The sequence below is a fragment of the Stegostoma tigrinum genome, chromosome 2 (assembly GCF_030684315.1).
Source record: "Stegostoma tigrinum isolate sSteTig4 chromosome 2, sSteTig4.hap1, whole genome shotgun sequence".
NCBI lineage: Eukaryota > Metazoa > Chordata > Chondrichthyes > Orectolobiformes > Stegostomatidae > Stegostoma > Stegostoma tigrinum.
Window position 1 is genome coordinate 27,966,528 of NC_081355.1, and position 23,737 is coordinate 27,990,264.

Consider the following 23,737-nt stretch of genomic DNA (forward strand, 5'->3'; position numbering starts at 1 on the left):
GCAGACCATAAGTCTGACTCCTGACTGTGCTGCCAATCTCAGTATGGCAGGATGACAGTTATAATTGGACTCAATGCAATTTTGCTGATTAGAAAGCATGAAACTTAACAAAATGTTCCCACTCTATCTACTAGACTCAGAGAGAAAGCAGATTTACAGCAAAGCTGGATCACCTTTAGCTAGAATTCATTGAAACAAATAGTTTAAATATAAAATAGCAAACTCAAGTAGTTGAGTGCAACCAGCACTTGTTGAACTATATGTATTTTAGGAAGGGAAACACCAGAGTAGAATTTGAAGAGGAGCAAATTGTTTCTAGATTTGTGCAGTGAAAATAAAATTAAACCTATTGAATGGCTTACAAGAAGCTTGAGGAAGTAAAATAAGTTTTCCATAGAAAAATACCCAACAATGACCTGGTCTAAAATCAGGGGAAAGCACTGCGAGCTACAGTCCTGTAAATGCAAAAGCCCTTACCAGAAGAGTTTCTCAAAGCCCAACTTACTTACTTATCCACTTATCTGAAAGTATATCTGTTCTGTACATCTGGACAGTGAAACTCGCAGGAAACAGAAAGTTTGCAGTGTTGCCAAAAGCTGGTTTACAGAAAACAGCAAGGCGTGGAAATTGTACGAAATACAGGCAGGCTTCAGCATTACGTATGGTCAGGACTCAATCTGAACAGAAACAGAATTCAGGGCAGACAAAAAATAATATAGTTTAGCTAATATGTTAGAGTTAAAGGGTTCTTGGTTTTAGGATTAAATTTTAGATAAAAATAAACAGAGGCAGTCAGGTAGAGGAAGAATAATGATTATTCGCTGGAGTTGAGATATAGCATTCCAGGACAAAAACTACACTATACATTTTTCTCCCAAATACTTATTAAATTATTCCGTTATAAACAGTGTTTGTGCACGGAAACATAAATGATTTTCATCAAGAATTCAATAGTGCAATTGGTATGCAAAATGTTCATATTATCCTTATAATTGTTGCACTTTTTTCAAGCATATTTTTGCCTTTTCTACATTGGTTTGCACCCGTAGAAAATATCTTGAGCTATTTAACACTGAATTACAAGTGAAGGGAGCAATCTGTTAAAAACAGATAATTTATAGTTAACACCAAGGCAACTTTTCTTTATAGACAGCAATAAAGGGGCAGGAATTGGCCATTCAGCCCACAAAATTGCTCAGCCATTCTAGATTGTGGCTTCAATACCATTTTCCCCAGATTGTCCCCATATTCCTTGATGTCATTTCTAACTAGAATTCCATTGATCTTAGTCTTGAACTTAATTAATGACAGAGCTTCCACATCCGGGTTAGATAATTCCAAAGATTCACTATCCACTAAGTGAAGAAATCCATCTTTGACTCAGTCCTAAATGGTTTCCCCTGTATTGTGATCTGTCCTCTGCCCGCAGATTTTTGAAGTTAGAGAAACATCTTTTCTGCATTTACATTTTTTAAATACTTGTTCCTAGAAAGCGAGCATCACTGGTTAAGCCAATTATTTACCATCCCTCACTACCCTTGGGAAGGTGATGGTGATTTGCTTTCTTACACCACTGCAGTTACGAGTAGTTATGCCCGCAAGGCTGTTATAGAGGAAGTTTCCCTAATGCCATTAACCTGTCTACTCCTTCGAGTTCATCTTTCTAAACTTTACTGAATACACGTCTGCATATTCTCCTCAATCTGTCCTCATTGGATCGTCAACCATACCAGGAATCATTCTGGTGTGCATTTACTGCGTTCTCTCTGTGGCAAGTATATCATTCTTTGCCAAAAGTGTACATAACATTCCAGATGCAGTCACAACTAGATTCTCTAGCATCACTGAAGCAAAATACTCTTGTACTTAAATCCTCTTGCTATAAAAGACAACATAATTGTCAGCCTTCTAATTGCTTACTGCATTGCATGTTAGCTTTCAGTAACTTATGACAGGCAATTCTCAGGTTGTTTAAGACATGATCACTTCCCAGTTCCTTACTACTTAAAAAAAAATAACCTGCAGCTCAGGTTCTCTCATCAACTGGATGACCTCACACTTATCCTGATTATATTCCATCACTCACACAGGCTGTTGAAATCCCCTTGAAGCCTCTGATTTATCCTTGCAATATGCATTCCCACTTATTTACAGGGCATCTCCAAACTTGGAAATACTTGGTCCTAGCATCCAAATTATTGATAATAGCTCGTGAATAGTTGGGACTCGAGCATCGATCCCTGTTGTACCCCACTAGTAATAGCCTGCTAATCTGACCACTGACACCAACATACCCAAACCTAGAAACAAATACTGGACAAAACCTTCAAGAGAAAACAGTTGTTAGTTTAAAGCTGTAAGCTGGCTCTGTTTCCCTTCATCCTGATGAGGAAAACGTGTCAGTTTTGCTTCTCCTTTGTAACTGATAATTATGAAGACAAAGTGGAACATTTTATTATTTCAACAGAAAGCAAAATCTCCAAAAATAATTTTTCTTCAGAAATAATGAGTGACAAATCAAACATATTAATAGATATCCTGCCACAAAATTTTAAAATTACAAGTACATTTTCTTGTCTATTTCTAGAAATTAAATTTCACTGTTGATAAGCTACAAATGAGAAACTTCACACATTTCTATGTGTTTATATTAAAAACATAAGAGACTTCAAGACCAATTGTTTAAATATGTTAACATAAATGCATAGCAAACAAGATTTTGATATGAAGTTTTACATCAGAATTGTAGATTTTCTTGCTACATATAGTACACTAAAGTTGAAAGAATTGCTGTAGGGTTATTATTTAACAAAATAAAAACAAACCAGTTTAGTAGTTAAAACAGTAACGTGTATACCCCTGCATTACAGTTTTATTACTTAGTGTAAGATTTTATAATCGATTATATGGGCCTCTTGATCAACCAGTACACTACTGGTCCCATAGCTGCCAGTTAATAAAACGTTTACTATATTTGCACCACAATGATTCACAATAAAGTACACATGAACAAAGGAAACAAAATATTAACTGAAATGCAAGCAATAAGATGTTAGATGTGATTTTTCTATTTTGTTTAGAAAATATTTGGAACAATAATATAGCCAGAGTAGAGCCAAATGTCCATTGTTGAAATTCATGAAGGGTTTCCCTATATTTTCAGGCTACTTATATTTTAGTTTCAATTGCCCTAGTACTTGCCTCATGTCCAGCAGTAAATTAACAACTCTATTATGCTATCAGAATGGCAATCAAATAAACCGTTTATGTTCAAAGTAGCTCCACATTCCCAAAGTATCAGTGAGTCAGACTCAGTTAGAAATTGTATTGTAACGTAAAAGTGCCTTAAATGTTTTTTTTTGTTTCAAATTACCTCTTTTGGATAAGATCCCAGTCATACAACAGGCACAACACATTACTGAAATTTCAGTTTGAGCCTAACTGTAAATCAAATTGTGATCCAATATTTATGCTCTATCCATGTAAGGAAATTAAGACAATCTCAACCACAGCTACTTACTGTACAGCACATCAGCTGCTCAGTTGCCAAATCAGGATTAAGTTTCATTTGAAAGTCTCCATGAAGGTTGAAACAAGTTAATACCAATTCATTACACATTCAAAAGATGTTGTCTCCAAATCCTAATTAGAAATCTTCACACATTTAGAAGGTACTTCATTCCTATTGATTTTATCTGAATAATTCCTTATTTCTTTCCTGTCTTATGAAAAGGCAGGCACAGATTGGAGACTGGTGGAATGTGAACTCAGTGGAAGGCATTCCAGACACATCACGTATAAACTGAAGTAGCATTTCAGACAGAAGAGGTTTAGAAAAATAGCAAATATTAAAGATCCGAACAACTTCTAAAAATGTTAAAAAAACTGGCAGGTCAGTCAGCATCCGCAACAGCAAAAGCAAAACATGATATATTTGGATGTGTTCAGTTCTGATGACAGATACACCTAAACATCAAAAAACCTTGATTTCAGTTTATCGATATCGGGCAATTCACTCGTCCAAGTTGCAAATGAGCAACGTTGCTGCGATGCCAAGCAATAATCACTTCTCTCTGATACATCTCTCACAATGCCGAGAAGTGGTACGTATCATTCTGAAAGCCTTTCAAAAGCAGGGGAATAGGGGAGAAAGTTGAATCAAATCCCACTAAAAATTAAAGAGTTAACCTAACTATCTCGCCCACTAGACCTACTGGTTTACCTTAAGTCATGGGAAAGTCTACTTTTACTGATTGATTAGTAGAATTAATTGAAGATATGGTTGGGGGGTTAGTGTAAAGAATACCATTCTACATAATTGAAACGCAACATCATTTTACTCTTAAAAACGGAAAATACTGTAAATAACATTTGGCAGCTCAGGCAACGTCTGTGAAGAGCAACGTTTTAGGACTCAGTGTTTCATTAGAAAACGGGGAAGTTGGGATGTTGGTGGGGTGGGGGGTGGAAGTGTGGGAAAACCACATCGGTAATTCTTCACCTTTAAGGAAAAATAAACCAAGTGGCATGACTGCAAACAAAGTGCCTCGAGTTATGAAAGAAAATCGCCATTAAATGCAGATCCGTGGGAGACCCCAGGAGCGACAGCTCGCTGAATGACAGAACTGACATGAATAGGGTGGCCGGGAAAACGCGCACACCCCTCTCACGGTTTCAGCCTGTCCCAAAATACAACCGCCAAAACTTCGCCGGACTTCAACATCCCAATCCCCTAATATGGGGCATACACGGAGCCCTTACCTCGGTGAACGGGTCCATAATGTCCGAGTGACGAGCCGGCCAAATCAGCCCCTGTCAAACAACCAGCTTCTTCGGCCCTTCTCGTACTACTGCCTTCACAACCTCGAACTGCGCCAAACTGCATTCAAAATTTCAAATTCGGCGCCGTCAACGGTACGGGCTGAGATCGCGAGACCGGAGGAAATAGGATGAAGCCTGGCGGCAACGGTAAGGCTAGACGTCACTTGACGAACAATAATACAGACCAATTGAAAACGGTAAGCCGCGCGTCATGCATCTTGATGGACAGATTAAATAACCAATCAAATATCTACACAAGGTGGTCGTTTTCCACTGAGCTGGTGAATTCCAGCTTGACTGTCATTTACGTGTCAATCAGGGAAATGGCTGCGTACAGCACCGTCTTTGCCTTGAGTTCGCAATTTTCTCCTTACGTTTCAAAATGCCGATGCATTTTGTTTTGTTTTTTTATTGCGGGGTCGCAGTAGTTTGCGTGTTTTTTTTCCCCAATATGGAATAGATTGTGTTTCCGTTCCCCATCTTTCGTTACTGAGATGCCAGTCGCTCTATAAAATGGCCGGTCGTTGTTTTCCAGCAATGCACTTCATTCATAACAGTTGTACAAGTACGTGGCAAAGCTTCTAGACTTGAAAATTACAGAAATTGCAACAAAATTAAACTTGTCTTCAAATAGCACGTCCAACTTTTCTGTATTTCATCATGAATGTAATAATTTTAATGTGTATTTCACGTCAAGGTATACTACCTACCTGAGTATAATACATTTTAAATTGAAAATCAGTGAAAGCGCAATAGAAATAAACTTCTCCCTGCACCATGTTCTGCTCAGAGATACTTCAACACACTTGGAATGTACGTTGTGAAGACCACGGCTATCCAATTTCAGGTTTATAATTTAAGGGGTGTTACAAATTTTAGACCCTTGGTGTGAAATGGTTTAAAAGCTCTCCGCAAGTGACCCTTCCCATTTGTGCCTCAATGTTGGCTTCCCTGAATTTTAGTCATTCCTCAGCATGTACCCTGGACTTGGAATGTTCCATTTTGCAACATTACACAATAAGACCAATCCGGAACAAAAACAAAGTTGCTGGAAAAGCTCAGCAGGTCTGACAACATGGGTGTTTTCTCCTTCAGAGTTAACATTTTGGGTCCGGTGACCCTTCCTCAGAACTGGGGAAGTTGATTTACAGCATCTGCGGTTCTTTTGGTTTTTATAAGACCAAAAAGCTTTAGGCTGACTGGCCCTTTGTATGAGATCATTCCTTTGTGCCTGGACTCTGCTCCCCTGCATGCAGCTCGTGTGGCTGTACTGAGGAAGAGACTGTTGTCCCGGTCCTCATTGAATGCGCCTTTGTAAGGAACGATTGAGATGCAGTAGTTTTTGTTGAAACTCATTCTGAGCAGCTCTGTGATGCAGGACACTCAGCTCTGAAGGTTGTTCCCTACGATGCAAACCAAGGCAAACAACTGTGACTTAAAGTCTGAGAGACACCACAGTCCTACTCCCTTGTTAGAGTAGTGGTTTAACCTAAAGATCACCACACCTCGGACAAGGGGAGAAGTTGACAAGGAGTGTACTTCGTGGGAATTGAACCCACACTGTTGGCATCACTTTGCATCATAAACCAGCCTTGCAACCAAATGAGCTCCTACTTAAGCCTAACAACTCATGATCTACCTTTAGGTAGCCAGTCTTTACTGGCCTTTAAGCCTTACAGGCTGTTTAACTGTTACATTTCAAAGTGTAATATCCTGGTTACTATGTTATTTGTAACAAGCTGAGAACCAATTATTATGCAGATACATCATTCTTGCAGCACTGAATTCATATGCTAAAGTATCAGTTCACAAACCAAGTGGATGGCAATAAGAAATTCAGTGGATAAAACTCTTGCATTTTGAGTCCAAAATGGTTGATTATTTTGCATTGTGGGAAACAGAAGAAACAAAATGCTTGGGGTCAGGTGTCAGTGGATAAGACTCAAATCATTTGAATGGATTGATGTTAAATTAGACTAAGGAAAATCATCCCAAATCAGCGCCAAAGAAAAACTGAGTGAATCGTGGAAACAAAATGGTTGCCACCACATCAAAAGCCCAAAATTGAAAGGGAAGCTGATGATGTCATACAGGTATTTGGAAAGTTTACACAAAGTGCAGACTAACATTCACCAGATTTCCGAAAGGCAGTACTGTAGAGAAAAAGGCCAGTTACTTCTGGTTGTGGGCAGCATTGAAAGGGTTAAATTTGTTTAAACTCAGGGATGAGTAATAACAACAGTAAAAATTCAGACAAAAGTTAACGAAAAACTCAACACACACCTCCAAATTATTAGTTCCACCTAATCTGCGTTTCAAAACCTGGGCAGAAACGATGTGAGCCTGTTGCCAATTTTTCAACAAGACTAAAAAATGCAACCAGAAAGTGTGCATTACAAGAAACGTGAAATGCTGATAGATCAGCTGATTTGAAGTAGAAAACATTTGATTAGAAAGACCACATAGTCCTATTGGACCACAGGGCTGATCTCTCATTAGAGAGTGAGGGAGAGAGATGGCTGGTGGTGGTTTAACCTGAGGGGCATCACACATCAGGCAACAGGCAAGGTTGAGAAGTAGAGTCATTCATGGTAATCTCAGCCAGTGCACGAATTGAATCCATGCTATTCACATCATCCTAAATTACAAACCAGCCATACAGCCAACTGAGCTAACTGACCATCATTGGAAAGATAGTGGCCATAAAATTCCAAGTTGTAGACATTTCCAGAACACATGAACTAATGAATAGGTGAAAATGCTAACTACCCAAATGGCTCATTTCAAGGAGCACTGGGAACTTGTCTTTGGAACTTGTTGCCACAGAGAGCTGTGGGGGCAGAGTCTTTGTGTATATTTAAGGCTGAGATAAATAGATTCTTGATCAGTCAAGGAAATCAAGGGTAATAGGGAAGAGGGCAAGAAAGTGGACGTGAGGAATATCAGATCAGCCATGATCCTCTTGAAGGGCTGTGTAGGCTTGAGGGGCTGATCAGACTATTCCTATTCCTACTTCTGATGGTCTTATGCATGGTATCTCCCAATCCTCTAACCACAGACACATCCAGGAATGACATTGCTGATGTTGCTTTCCCTGAATGACATGAGTATTATGTTTCTTCTGGAACAAGGAGAGGCAAGAAGCCTGGGCAGGGTATTTTCTCCTGTCACTGGCTTATGCCAGGTGCAGAACACTGTAGACTGTACCCGTATTGCCTTCAGAACACCTTATCATCAATCCCAAGTGCTGTCTTGATGCATTCGTAACAGAGCAGTCACAGATTCCTGCCTCCTTCCAAAGTTCTTGGGCGTTACCTGGATGGCTGTTGGGTGGCTTGGGCTAAGTCCTTTAAAAATGGCCTATGAGATCTTTATTAAGCCTTCGGAATGAAGCAGAATGGAGATGTAACGTTGCTTATACTTCCACAAGGGCCATAGGGGAACAGACCACAGTATTCCTTAAAATGAGGTTTTGAAATCTGGAACATTCTGGTGGGACCTTTCAGGTATAGTCCGGAAAGAATATGCTGCAACATACTCGTAATCTGAGTCAATAAAGGAGGCATGGCCTTAATGTAGAGGAAATGAGGGATTGAATGCAATCTCCTGAGGATGAAAGTGAGGATTAGAACTGTCTGACAGGGCTACCCAAAACAGCACAGCAGATCAATACGTTGTAAAAAGTGAGAAGCCAGGGAAAAGTAATTGAAAGCCACTGTCAGAATGCTTGAGTTAGTAGGAACTGCTGATGGTGGAGATTCAGACCGGAAACGTCAGATTTCCTGCTCTTCTGATGCTGCTTGGCCTGCTGTGCTCATCCAGCTCTACACCTTGTTATGTCAGGATGCTTGAGCTGGGTTTGGCCTTCCTTTTGTTTTGTGACTGTCTGTTGGGTTTATGGCAAGCAGCCTTTGGCTAGTCCAAAAGTCCATGTGGCCCAAATTATTTTTGCAGTCTTTGAACTTTTCTGTTGCTGAATAAATGTTTTCTAACCCATTTAACTTTATGCTTGATATTTTTGGTATTACAAATGTGAGATGATGCATTTTGGAAGGTCAAGTACAGGTGGAAATTATACAGAGAAAATGGCAGAACCCTGAGGAGTATTGATGTGCAGAGGGATCTGTGTATGCAGGTAGGTAAGGTGGTAAAAAAGGCCTATGGCATGCTTGCCTTTATTGGAAGGGACATTGAGTATAAGGATAGGCAAATTATGCTGAAGCTTTATAGAACTTCAGCTAGGCCACACTTGGAATATCGCATACAGTTTTGGGTCACTACAATACCAGAATGATGTGGATGCTTTGGAGAGGATGCAGTAAAGGTTTACCAGGATGTTGCCTGGTATAGGGGATTTTAGCTGTGAAGAAAGGTTGGATAGACTGGGTTTGTTTTCATCAGAATGCAAAAGGTTGAGAGGTGACCTGATAGACATTTATAAGATTGTGAACAGCATGGATAGAGTGGAAAGTATGAGACATTTTCCCAGGGTAGAAGGGTCGATTACTAGGAAACACAGGTTCAAGATATGGAGGGACGGGGTGTTTTAAGAGATGTGTGAGGTACTAATATCAGATTGCACTAATGTTAGATTGTTTTTAAGGTTACAGTCAGCATATGGCATCTAAGTGTTGTGTAGTGAAGTCTCTTGTTTGGAAGCAGTTTGGAAACAATCCTAAGGCACTTCTTTTTCAGCCTTTCATCATCAGATACATCAATGTCTTAGAGATTGTGTAGACTCCTAAATTGCCCTGAAATGCTTGAACATCCTGCAGGATGGTGTTTAACCTAAGAGAGGCAGCTCTTTGTGCAGTGTCAGTTGGTAGGCAAATGTGCTTTGGGGGAGAGTGATGCTGTGAAATTCCATTTGTCAATTTCCCAGACTTTAATGGCAGCATGATACCTTGAAAAGTTCATGGAGAGAATTAAATTTTGTCTCCAAAGAAATATAAAATTATCACTGATTCCATACTGTCACTTCCAAGGTTTGTTTGTTAGTATGAATGGTTTGAGCAAAATAGGCCATCGTGACTACAGGTCCAAAGTTGGACATTCTAAATTGACCCACAGCCAGAGAAATCAGACATAACAGGAAATTGGCCAAATTTAATTAATTAGTAGCTAGCAGCTATCCTGCTACAGAGAACAGTGGAAAGCAAGATCAAAGAGATTACAAAGGTTCAAGGGGAATCAGTCACAACCACCGCGAGGTTGTGTGTTGGAGAAGTGTCAATCAGACTTTCTTGCACCTGCCTGAGTATGTGCACTTTATACCTCTCGTCATGTCAACAGTGAAAGGTGTTGGCGTGACCCCATTGGGTGATTGAACTCTGTTCTCCCATTGGCCAAAGGCAACAAGAAGATGACAAGAAGCCAGATATGGTGGTTGGGGACCATGAGGAGTAGGGGACACAGAGTCAAGGACCCACAAAAGACAACAAATTAAAAGGAAAAAGTAGGAGATATGGCATGGTGTCCAGAGTGGGAGGTAGTACTAAGAAAGAGGCACTACGTAAAAGAAGTGGCCCAGCTGTGTTGGCCATTCCAATGAGCAAATATTGTGTCCAAAACCCATGGGACAAAGATGCTGGGAGGCAGTCCAGAAAGCTGAAGGGAAGTGCTCTTTAAAACTCAGCAACATTGTAGCAATAGCCAATTGGTGGAGCAGCTGAGAGGCAGAGAATGGGAGAAGGATAAGCTAAGTAAGGAACCGAAGGAAGTGAAGCAGGAACTGGAGAAACTTAAGAGTCAAAGCAGCAGAGTAAGAGGTACCAGGCAAATGTGGTACATTCAGACTCAGTACAATAGAGTGTACTAGGGGACACAGTGTGCCATCAGTGAGCAGGACACAGCCCAAAATGCTGTGAACAAACTGATTGAGAATGCAAAAACCTACAGGTTGTGCTCAAAGTCCTGCACCAGGCAAGCATAGAAAATAATGCCCCGCCAAGGACCATTCAAAATGCCAGCACAAGATTGGAAAGTTAAAGTCCCAACTTTCTTAGCAAATGGGAATTATACGCATGTTTGGGACAATAGAATCACATGGAGGCAGCAATTGTGGGATAATCTGGGAGGAAATGGAAGAACAAACCCATAGATAAGCGGAGAGATGATTAGGGACTTCCATCTCCATTTCCAGAGGGAGAAAATCCTTCAGCATCCCCAGGATCTTACCCTGCCCCAATGAACCCACTGACCATAACCTGTCAGGACAACCAGAACAATAATGCAATTACTTGAAGTGGAAGAAAAACATTCGTGAATCGGAGCAGCCCAAAACAGGTGAGGGAAAAATGAACCCAGTAATAACTCCAAACGCCAGTACTATGGTTTAACCAAAACAAGGGGAGTCATTATCTGAGCCATCCACTTCCATGTGCCCATCCCACAATAAGATCTTTGGATCAGCAACAGAGAGGACTGAGGTCACTGTCACAGGGGAAATGCTACAATTGTGGGCACACAGGTTACTTTGTAAGTGACTGTAGGGTACCCAGCTAGCAGGGCCTCTGCCAGGAGTTAGGCTTAAGATTCCAGTCCATGTTCCTGGAAGGACAGGAGAGACAAGCAACAGTTAATCTGGTGCGGTAAAAATCCAGTCAAATTTAATGGAGGAAATCCCACTGTCGAACACCTTGTACCACCACCCACCAACCCCACCCCACACCCACACCCCCAGTTTGATACATTTGCCAGTATGTGACAGAGCTGCGCCTCTTTTCAGTGGGTTTGCAGCACCAGATGGAGCAAAGTGGGACAGCCCATGGGAGACAGCAAGATGGAAGGTCAGCCGGTTGAGTTTTTATGGGACGCAGGGGTCCAGAAAGACTCTTAATACACCCGAGAATTTGATAACACATGGTGCACCTGCAAGAAAATTCTCTTAAGTGGATGCATTGGACACCTATAGGATAGGGTGGAGACAGAACCCATAGAATTCAAACAGAGAGACATGGTCTGCCATCACCCAGTAGTGTCGGTTAATCTCCATACAAACGGCAAGCACATTTTAGGCTTGGACCTTACAAAGAAATGTAATTTACCTTTTGACCCAGGCAGTTGTTATGTGCAGCAAAGGCTGAAGCTCAGTGAGGCATCAACCATCACCGCACCAGCACTACCTGCCCCCAAGATTGCAACAGGCACATATACAGAATTTGTATATGGGGTAATTATGGATTAGGCTCACCGAAATGACTGAGGCTCCAGCAACACAGGCAGTTTTCATGGAACATGATAGTCAGTTCACCAGTCACAAGTACAACTGTGGTTGTATCAAGGGTGAGGTTGTGATAGATGGACCAGACACAAAGCCATAAAGAAAATACACTTTCCTCAATCAGGTGGCGCAGATGATGGCCAAAGTCATTAGCTGTTTGTTAAACCAAGGACTCCTATGCCCTTCAACATCTCAAAATAGCTCACTAATGTGGCCAGTTAAGAAATCAGACAGCTCTTGGAGGCTTATCATCAGCTACAGGTAGCTAAATGAAATCAATTAATCATGGCAGTGACAGTAGCAACTAGCCTTGAAATCATATAAAAACCAAAAGAACTGCGAATGCTGTAAATCAGGAACAAAAAAAGTTGCTGAAAGAGCTCAGCGGGTCTGGCAGCATCTGTGAAGAGGAAATCAGAGTTAGCATTTCAGGTCTGGTGACCCTCTCTCAGAACTGATGGTGGCTAAGAAAACATTTGTTTATGTGCAGAAAATAGGGATGGGGATGGGGATGGGGTAGGGCATTAAATGGTAGGATAAAGGATAGAGCCTGAAGAGAGAAAAGAGCAGATGGATAGAAAAAGGAGTTGATAACGATCAGGCTGGGGGGGGAATAGTTGTGAATGGGGACTGTTAGTGACTAACAATAGGGAGTGTGTAATGGCAGGCTATGTGATAACAAGGCCTGGAATGTGGTGTAAGGGGCAAGGACAAAGAGTTTAGGCCCTAAAATTATTGAACTTGATCTTGAGTCCAGAGGGCTGTGGGTTCCCAAGTGGCAAATGAGGTGTTCCAAGATAATAAAATGTGAGGCTAGATGAACACAGCAGGCCAAGCAGCATCTCAGGAGCACAAAAGCTGACGTTTCGGGCCTAGACCCTTCATCAGAGAGGGGGATGGGGAGAGGGAACTGGAATAAATAGGGAGAGAGGGGGAGGCGGACCGAAGATGGAGAGTAAAGAAGATAGGTGGAGAGAGTGTAGGTGGGGAGGTAGGGAGGGGAGAGGTCAGTCCAGGGAAGACGGGACATTGGGAAAACCAAGCGGAGGCTTGGGGATCGCTTTGCAGAATTCCTCTACATTGGGGAAACCAAGCGGAGGCTTGGGGACCGCTTTGCAGAATTCCTCTACATTGGGGAAACCAAGCGGAGGCTTGGGGACCGCTTTGCAGAACACCTCCGCTCAGTTCGCAACAAACAACTGCACCTCCCAGTCGCAAACCATTTCCACTCCCCCTCCCATTCTCTAGATGACATGTCCATCATGGGCCTCCTGCAGTGCCACAATGATGCCACCTGAAGGTTGCAGGAACAGCAACTCATATTCCGCCTGGGAACCCTGCAGCCATATGGTATCAATGTGGACTTCACCAGTTTCAAAATCTCCCCTTCCCCTACTGCATCCCTAAACCAGCCCAGTTCGTCCCCTCCCCCCACTGCACCACACAACCAGACCAGCTCTTCCCCTCCACCCACTGCATCCCAACACCAGTCCAACCTGTCTCTGCCTCCCTAACCGGTTCTTCCTCTCACCCATCCCTTCCTCCCACCCCAAGCCGCACCCCCAGCTACCTACTAACCTCATCCCACCTCCTTGACCTGTCCGTCTTCCCTGGACTGACCTATCCCCTCCCTACCTCCCCACCTACACTCTCTCCACCTATCTTCTTTACTCTCCATCTTCGGTCCGCCTCCCCCTCTCTCCCTATTTATTCCAGTTCCCTCTCCCCATTCCCCTCTCTGATGAAGGGTCTAGGCCCGAAACGTCAGCTTTTGTGCTCCTGAGATGCTGCTTGGCCTGCTGTGTTCATCCAGCCTCACATTTTATTATCTTGGAATTCTCCAGCATCTGCAGTTCCCATTATCGCAAATGAGGTGTTGTTCTTTCAGTTTGCATTGAGCTTTGCTGGAACACTGCAACGAGCCAGAGACAGGGATGTTGGCCAGGGAACAGGGTGGTGCATTAAAGTGGCAGGAAACAGGTAGCTCAGGGTCATTCCAAGATAATAAAATGTGAGGCTGGATGAACACAGCAGGCCAAGCAGCATCTCAGGAGCACAAAAGCTGACGTTTCGGGCCTAGACCCTTCATCAGAGAGGGGGATGGGGGGAGGGAACTGGAATAAATAGGGAGAGAGGGGGAGGCGGACCGAAGATGGAGAGTAAAGAAGATAGGTGGAGAGGGTGTAGGTGGGGAGGTAGGGAGGGGATAGGTCAGTCCAGGGAAGACGGACAGGTCAAGGAGGTGGGATGAGGTTAGTAGGTAGCTGGGGGTGCGGCTTGGGGTGGGAGGAAGGGATGGGTGAGAGTTCTTCCTCTCACCCATCCCTTCCTCCCACCCCAAGCCGCACCCCCAGCTACCTACTAACCTCATCCCACCTCCTTGACCTGTCCGTCTTCCCTGGACTGACCTATCCCCTCCCTACCTTCCCACCTACACCCTCTCCACCTATCTTCTTTACTCTCCATCTTCGGTCCGCCTCCCCCTCTCTCCCTATTTATTCCAGTTCCCTCCCCCCATCCCCCTCTCTGATGAAGGGTCTAGGCCCGAAACGTCAGCTTTTGTGCTCCTGAGATGCTGCTTGGCCTGCTGTGTTCATCCAGCCTCACATTTTATTATCTTGGAATCTCCAGCATCTGCAGTTCCCATTATCTCTGATACTATTTTAAGCTCAGGGTCATTCCTTGTTCCAATCCTAATTCAGCACCCAACCACAACTCTTTTCCGATATATCAATGACATCATTGGTGCTGCTTGCCTCTCTTGTATGGAATTGGAAAAGTTCATCGATTTTGCTTCCAATTTCCACCCTGCCCTCACTTCCACCTAGTCTATCTCTGACCCCTCCCCTCCCTTCCTTGACGTCTCTGTTTCCATTTCTGGAGATAGACTGGCCAGCAATATCCACTATAAACCTACTGACTCCCACAGGTACCAGGACTACACATCCTCCTACCCTGCTTCCTGTAAATACTCCATTTCATTCTCTCAGTTCCTCTGTCTCTGTTGAATATGTTCAGATGAGGCCAACTTTGACAAGGGAGCATCTGAAATGTCCACCTTCTTCCTCGACCAAGGATTTCCCAGCACTGTTGTCGATGGGGCCCTCATCTAGGTCTGATCAATCTCCCGCACTTCTGCCCTCATCCTCTCTCTTCCCTCCCACAACCAAGATAGGGTTCCCCTTGTCCTTACCTACCAGCCCACCAGCATTCACATCCAGAAGATCATCAGGCACCATTTCTGCCACCTACAGCGAGATGCCACCACCAGACACATATTCCCCTCCGAGATAATGGAAATTGCAGATGCTGGAGAATCCAAGATAACAAAGTGTGGGGCTGGATGAACACAGCAGACCAAGCAGCATCTTAGGAGCATAAAAGCTGATGTTTCAGGCCTAGACCCTTCATCAGAAATCACCTTTTCTGATGAAGGGTCTAGGCCTGAAACGTCAGCTTTTGTGCTCCTAAGATGCTGCTTGAGCTGCTGTGTTCATCCAGCCCCACACTTTGTTATCACATATTCCTCTCCCTTCCCTCGTCCACCTTCCACAGTGACCATTCCCTCTGGGACACCCTGGTCCACTCTTCATTCACCCCTTTTACACCCCCCATCCTCCACAGCCCCACAGCGTCTTCCCCTGCAACCGGCAAAGGTGCAACACCTGCCCATTTACCTTCTCCCTCCCCAGTATCCAAGGGCTCAAACATACCATCCAGGTGAAGTAACACTACACCTGCACTTCCCAGAATAAGTCTACTGCATTCGCTGCTCACAATGTGGTCTCCTCTACACTGGGGAAACGAAAACTAGACTGGGTGACTGCTTCACAGAACATCTATGTTCTGCTCACAAAAAAGACCCTAAGCTACCTGTTGCCTGCCATTTTAACATACTACCCCGTTCCCTGGCCAACATCTGTGACTCTGATAACAAAATGTGAAGCTGGATGAACACAGCAGGCCAAGCAGCATCTCAGGAGCACAAAAGCTGACGTTTTGGGCCTAGACCCTTCATCGTCTCTGGCTTGCTGCAGTGTTCAGCGAAGCTCAGCGCAAGCTGGAAGAACAACACCTCACTTTCTGCTTGAGGACCCTGTGGCCCTCCAGATTCAACATCGAATTCAATAATTTTAGGGCCTAAACTCTCCCATGTCCTATCCCCCTTCCCCCCATACCAGGTTAACACTGTATTGTCAAAGGGGTTACAAATGTTCAAGAGGAATCAATAGCAACTACCCCAAGGTTGTGTGTTGAAGTGTCAATCAGACTTTCTGGCATTGTGACTTTCTGAGTATGTGTAATTTACACCTCCAGGCATGGCAACAGTGAAGGGTGTTGGCCTAATCCCATTGGGTGATTTGAACCCAGAACATGACCCCATTGGCCATAGAACACTTAGGAAGATCCAGGGCAAGGGAGGATAAAAACACACACTTGGAAGTCAGCCCCTCAGCAAATGAGCCACAACCAATGTAAATGTAGAACAGTAACAAAAAGTAACTAAACAGGGGAGCTCATGTGTCATCCTTGGATACTTGTGATCCTCCTTGAATATGTTCAAATGAACTAGTGAACAAAGACATTTGAATCTTATCTGATCCCTATGGGTTGAACTCCCATTTAATTGGAAACATAAGATAGGAGCAGAACACAAAGAGGCTATAAAGAGACATTGATGGGTAAAGTGAATGGGTAGCCAGGCTGTAGATGGAGTATAATGTGAAGTATGATGTTATTAATGAGAGTAGTAAGAGCTAACGGACAATGTATTTTTGGGCCCCCTTGTAGTACTTTGGTAATGTCCCTACCCCTGGACCAGGAGGCTTGGGTTCAAGTCTCATCTGCTCCAGAGATGTGTGATAACATCTCTGAATAGGTTGATTAAGAAAAAAAAAGATAAATTTTAAAAAATCAGAATATTTTTAACAGATATGAAACTTGTATATGTGATGTTCAGAGAGAATTGGGTGTAAAGAAACTTAGTATTCGGGTACAGCAAGCAATTACAAAGGCAATTAGCAAGTTGGCCTTTACTACAAGGGTTTTGGATACAAGAATAATAAAATCTTGCTGCGATTTTACAGGGCACTGGAAGACTGCACCTGAAGAACTCTGTGTAACTTGGTCTCTGTATTTAAGGAAAGAAACTCTTATATTGGAATCAGTACAGCTAACGTTCTTGGGACGAGAGGATTATCCTATGATAAAATGCTGCTTACAAAAAACGTATACTTTCTGGAGCTTAAAAGAATTAGGTGATCTCATTGAACAATACAACTTTCTGAAGGGGCTTGACAGGCAAGATGGTTTCCCTTGGCTGGGAAATCTAGAATGTGGGATTAAGTAGCGGGGTAAAGAAATGATAATCCAGAACGAAGACAATGAGGAAAATTTCAAAATATATGGTCATGAATCTTTGCAATTCTGTACCCTGGGATGTTTTGTTGTTTCGTCATTTAATATATTTAATGCTGAGAAAGACAGACTTTTGATCTTTCATGGAATCAAGAGGTTGTAGAAGTTGGAGGTATAGAATTTAGGCAGAAGATAACCAGGGTCGGATTGAATGACACAACAGGTTCAAAAGAGCATATGGTCAAAACTTGCCTCTAACATGTTTTTAACTGTCACAATTAACATGTTAATAGTCAATCAAGTGATGTACTGAAGGGTTATTTGTTGACATTTGTAAAAGTTTTCTCAGGTTGGAAGAAGCAGTTTTGACTAAGGAGGGGGAGAGGAGGGATGAGAAAAATAAATAAGCAAGCCTGCTCTTCTGTTCAGTGAGCTTTTATTACATTGCGTTCTCATCACTCTCTGGTAAAGTAACCAGATTTTCTTCAACACATTTGCATAACATCTTATAGGCCTTTGAATGATAAGTTTGATGTTTGAAGTAATGTCATGTCCAAGTTAGCATTTTGCAGAAATGACAAATTTGTAATATCCGTTGGAAAGCATTGATCAAGCTTCTTTGCAGTGATGATGTTATTTTGTTCAAACGTTTTACCAGTTCTAGGGTTTATCTGTTAGATTCTATCACATTGCAGAGATGACTAGAAAGGTTGATGAGGGTCGAGCTGTGGATGTGGTGTATATGGACTTCAGTAAGGCATTTGATAAGGTTCCCCATGGAAGGCTCATTCAGAAGGTCAGGAGGAATGGGATACAGGGGAACTTAGCTGCTTGGATACAGAATTGGCTGGCCAACAGAAGACAGCGAGTGGTAGTAGAAGGAAAATATTCTGCCTGGAAGTCAGTGGTGAGTGGGGTTCCACAGGGCTCTGTCCTTGGGCCTCTACTGTTTGTAATTTTTATTAATGACTTGGACGAGGGAATTGAAGGATGGGTCAGCAAGTTTGCAGACGACACAAAGGTCGGAGGTGTCGTTGACAGTGTAGAGGGCTGTTGTAGGCTGCAGCGGGACATTGACAGGATGCAGAGATGGGCTGAGAGGTGGCAGATGGAGTTCAACCTGGATAAATGCGAGGTGATGCATTTTGGAAGGTCGAATTTGAAAGCTGAGTACAGGATTAAGGATAGGATTCTTGGCAGCGTGGAGGAACAGAGGGATCTTGGTGTGCAGATACATAGATCTCTTAAAATGGCCACCCAAGTGGACAGGGTTGTTAAGAAAGCATATGGTGTTTTGGCTTTCATTAACAGGGGGATTGAGTTTAAGAGTCGTGAGATCTTGTTGCAGCTCTATAAAACTTTGGTTAGACCGCACTTGGAATACTGCGTCCAGTTCTGGGCGCCCTATTATAGGAAAGATGTGGATGCTTTGGAGAGGGTTCAGAGGAGGTTTACCAGGATGCTGCCTGGACTGGAGGGCTTATCTTATGAAGAGAGGTTGACTGAGCTCGGTCTCTTTTCATTGGAGAAAAGGAGGAGGAGAGGTGACCTAATTGAGGTATACAAGATAATGAGAGGCATGGATAGAGTTGATAGCCAGAGACTATTTCCCAGGGCAGAAATGACTAGCACGAGGGGTCATAGTTTTAAGCTGGTTGGTGGAAAGTATAGAGGGGATGTCAGAGGCAGGTTCTTTACGCAGAGAGTTGTGAGAGCATGGAATGCGTTGCCAGCAGCAGTTGTGGAAGCAAGGTCATTGGGGTCATTTAAGAGACTGCTGGACATGCATATGGTCACAGAAATTTGAGGGTGCATACATGAGGATCAATGGTCGGCACAACATTGTGGGCTGAAGGGCCTGTTCTGTGCTGTACTGTTCTATGTTCTATGTTCTATGTCTGGCTCACTGGACTTGCTTTACCGTCAATGCAGGATAATCTGAAAAACTTGCTTGAGATCACAGCTTTTAAGCATTGTATTTTTTTAAAACGAAGGTCCAATCATGGTGGTGAATTCAAAATTAGTCAACTTTTATCTATTATATATTAATTTAGTTAATATAATCAATTTTCAACATGTCTTTAATGTTGTTTTATATCAGGAATTATGATATCAAACTGCATCGAAGTGAAGAGCTCTGCAGATGGCTCAGCTGATTAAAGGAATAAGTGCACTGGTGTACTGAGCCAAGTGCACTGTGAGCAATGTGTATATTACATTTCCTCGTGAAGTGGCAGTTCAGCAGTTGCAGTGCATTAATAAACTGTGGGAAATGGATTGTTGCAAGTGGATGGTGGGTGTAGCTGGGAAGAGTGTCTGTAGGATGCACGGTAAAGAGGAAAATAGCACGTCCCTAAATTATAGATGCAGGGGCAAGTAAAATACCTGTAATTAATGCATAAAACACAGCAGTTAGCAGAAAATAATTTTTCAAATGGCTTTGGAGCTGTGATAATCTGATAAATATGGATTGATCTAAATGTCATTTATTCTTAAACTACTACTGTAATTGAGTAAACTGTACTGGCTAGTGGCAGACAGTGTTTACAAGAGTTATTTGAAACATCTTAAATTATCGTGGACAAATAGCATTCCTCTACAATCTGTTAAATTTGTTTATTGATCTTCTGACAGATTTCTCTCTTCCTGTGCAAGCAAATTATTCTACACAAAGCTGTGGTTGGCCGAGAATGAAACACAAAATAGACTGAATAATCTTAAAGCATTGAAATTTGTACATTAGAAGATAAAAAAAACTTGTTAAAAATTAGAAGAGATTACCAGTCGTCAGTTTAGATTTCTCAAACATTTAGGAATATGGAAACACTAAATTAAGCATTTGAAAATGTTATTTCCTTGTTTGCATTCTGAAATGGAACTTTCGTTGGTCAGGTCTAATCAGAAGTAGAGGCCCTTAGAAAAGTTTTTTTGTAATTGTCAGAGCAAGGTAAGTCAGTATTTATGGATAATGAAACTGCAGCCAACATCACCTATGCTGCTCTTGGATGCACTCAGTATGAAAACTCTTGAGTACCCAAATTTATGAGCAGCCACCGCATTCATTAAGTTCTTTTTTGCAACTTCTGATAGATGCCATACCAGATAAGAATGCTAACAAGGAGACCTACGCCAGAAAACCAGTATACTGCCATTATCTTATTGAAACTATGGAGTAAAAGCACCTCCTATTTCCGGTGCACCCAACGATGAGATAACAGTATTTTTCAATGAGATCAGTGTTTATTTGCTAAATGTTATATTGTTCAATGGAAAATCTGCCTTCATTGTTGTCTTAACAGAATTTATTAATAGCATTTAAAGGAACCCTCTGGTACAAGGTTCCACCTGTGGAAAGTATGCAGTCAATTTTACAAAGTAATCCTGGAGGAGGAAGACTTCAGTCAGAGAGTGTAACAAAATGCCTAGGTGAACACGCCACAACCGCCCCAAGAGGATCCCCCTCGTTCTCACACACCACCCTACCAACCTCCGGATACAACGCATTATCCTCCGACACTTCCGCCATTTACAATCCGACCCCACCACCCAAGACATTTTTCCATCCCCACCCCTGTCTGCTTTCCGGAGAGACCACTCTCTCCGTGACTCCCTTGTTCGCTCCACACTGCCCTCCAACCCCACCACACCCGGCACCTTCCCCTGCAACCGCAGGAAATGCTACACTTGTCCCCACACCTCCTCCCTCACCCCCATCCCAGGCCCCAAGATGACATTCCACATTAAGCAGAGGTTCACCTGCACATCTGCCAATGTGGTATACTGCATCCACTGTACCCGGTGCGGCTTTCTCTACATTGGGGAAACCAAGCGGAGGCTTGGGGACCGCTTTGCAGAACACCTCCGCTCAGTTCGCAACAAACAACTGCACCTCCCAGTCGCAAACCATTTCCACTCCCCCTCCCATTCTCTTGATGACATGTCCATCATGGGCCTCCTGCACTGCCACAATGATGCCACCCGAAGGTTGCAGGAACAGCAACTCATATTCCGCCTGGGAACCCTGCAGCCATATGGTATCAATGTGGACTTCACCAGTTTCAAAATCTCCCCTTCCCCCACTGCATCCCTAAACCAGCCCAGTTCATCCCCTCCCCCCACTGCACCACACAACCAGCCCAGCTCTTCCCCCCCACCCACTGCATCCCAAAACCAGTCCAACCTGTCTCTGCCTCCCTAACCGGTTCTTCCTCTCACCCATCCCTTCCTCCCACCCCCAGCCGCACCCCCAGCTACCTACTAACCTCATCCCACCTCCTTGACCTGTCCGTCTTCCCTGGACTGACCTATCCCCTCCCTACCTCCCCACCTACACCCTCTCCACCTATCTTCTTTGCTCTCCATCTTCGGTCCGCCTCCCCCTCTCTCCCTATTTATTCCAGTTCCCTCCCCCCATCCCCCTCTCTGATGAAGGGTCTAGGCCCGAAACGTCAGCTTTTGTGCTCCTGAGATGCTGCTTGGCCTGCTGTGTTCATCCAGCCTCACATTTTATCATCTAGGTGAACACTGCCAGGTTTAAGACACTATACTGAAATTGAAGTGGGTCAGACACAAATTGATTGTGCATTCCAGTAGAAGTAGAAGTAGCAGAAGATGTAAACTCATAAGATGACTTGTTACTTCAGTACACTACTGAGGGAATGCTGCATTATTGGAAGTATTTGCTTCATACATGACAGTAAAACAAATGATACCCTCATGTTGCCTATTCCAGTGGCTCAATTCAAAGAAGAGCAGAATGTATGCTGTGTTTTCAAATGTACTCTGACGGCATCCAACCCTAATTCATCATCATATCTCGTGACTTCACCTCTACTGCAAAGTTATCAGCTTATCTGATGTCCAGTTTGAATAATTAGAAATTTACCTCAATTAAATATTCAGAAGACTGAAGCCAATGCTTTCAGTGCCAGCTGCAAATTATGTCCTTAATGAACTGACTCAATCCTTTTTCTTGGCAACTGACTGAGACGAAAGCAGACTGTTTGTGATCTTGGTATCACATTTGAACCCAGTACGAGTTTTCAACCACATATTAATGCCATTAATAAGACCATTTACTTCCATCTCTGTAACATTGCCCTACATTGTCCATCTGTGCAATCTTCTGTTGAAATGCTCATTCATACATTTGTCATCTTTAGCCTTGCAATAGATTTCCAGCTGGACTCTTGTGTTCTACCCTGATGCCTGCATCAAATGCTGCTCACCGAATAGCTCTGTGCTCCCTGACCTATCTCTATAATCTCATCTAGACCCACAAACTTTTAAAATATCTATGTTCATCAAATTTTTGTCCTTCACCAACTCCAATTTTGATTAAGTGAATGAGTGGTCGCAGTGCCTTTATCTGCTTAAGCCCTACTCTCTATCATTTTCTCTCTACAAATCTGCTTCTTCCCTTTCCACCTTTAAAATATTCATTTAAACCTACTTCTTTAGCCAAATTTTTGGTCACCTGATCTAATTTCTCCTATGAGCTTGGTATCAGATTTTGTAATTCAGTCATTCCTCTGTATCAATGAAATCAGTTTTCACAAATTTGCCTATCTGTGTCAAAAATAAGTGAACAATTAACTGTTATCTATGGGTAAAAGTCAAGTATCCGAGACCACTTTCGCGGCTGGGGTACTGGGCTAAGTTGTGCTGCATTGCATTAGTTATGGTTTGTCACTTAGGCTACTGACTATAGATACTGCACACTTTTCTCTATGCTGATTTTCATTCTCTTATGTTACAAAACCATATTCTATTAAGTACTAATATAATGTCAGTAACATTCCTTATTTTAACCCAAAAATAACAGGTGAAATGTCATAATCTTGAGATCTGGGAACTTAACATTATTTTTATCATAAGTTATTAAGCACTGTACTCATGAATTCATCATTTGTGAGGGTTTTCTGGAACAGAATCTTTGTGGATGCAGAGGAATGACTGTACTTTCACAAATTTTCTCAGGATCTTTTACCTTACTAAAGGGAGAGTATAAGATGCTATTTCTTTTTATTATGTTTTAGCCAACATTCCTCTCTTTGTCAGCATACCCCAACAGTGGGTTAGATGCTCATTGATGTCATTTGCTGTTGTGGAGACATCCTATGCACAAATGACTACATTTGTCTAATATGACACTAGTCACTGTTATTCGAACTATTGGCTATATGAAACATCTGAGAATTTTGATGAAGAACTATATCAAAGTCCTTCTATTAATTTCTATTTAGACATATCAGCTTCTGCACGTTACATTGCACATTTCAACTTTGAATCTAATGCTGCTGCCTGTTAATAACCAGAATTAAAGTTCAATCAAGC

At 42.6% G+C, this 23,737-nt stretch overlaps 2 protein-coding genes across 4 annotated transcripts in view; one reads left to right on the plus strand and one right to left on the minus strand.

The window, feature by feature from the left end:
- Window positions 1-5,633, minus strand: part of anln (anillin, actin binding protein) — a 95,842-nt gene extending 90,209 nt beyond the window's left edge. Inside the window, exons 1-2 of one of the 2 annotated variants that reach the window (XM_059653013.1) lie at window positions 5,532-5,633; window positions 4,762-5,407 (exon numbers count right to left, since the gene is read on the minus strand). In XM_059653013.1, coding sequence (XP_059508996.1) covers window positions 4,762-4,779 — 18 coding nt within the window. In that variant the 5' untranslated portion in view covers window positions 4,780-5,407; window positions 5,532-5,633. The remainder of the gene's footprint in view (window positions 1-4,761; window positions 5,408-5,531) is intronic. The other variant, XM_059653015.1, reaches the window with a different exon arrangement.
- The window catches only part of LOC125460937 (putative tyrosine carboxypeptidase MATCAP2), a 75,048-nt gene continuing 56,407 nt past the window's right edge, over window positions 5,097-23,737 (plus strand). Inside the window, exon 1 of one of the 2 annotated variants that reach the window (XM_059653017.1) lies at window positions 5,097-5,386. In XM_059653017.1, coding sequence (XP_059509000.1) covers window positions 5,335-5,386 — 52 coding nt within the window. In that variant the 5' untranslated portion in view covers window positions 5,097-5,334. The remainder of the gene's footprint in view (window positions 5,387-23,737) is intronic. The other variant, XM_059653019.1, reaches the window with a different exon arrangement.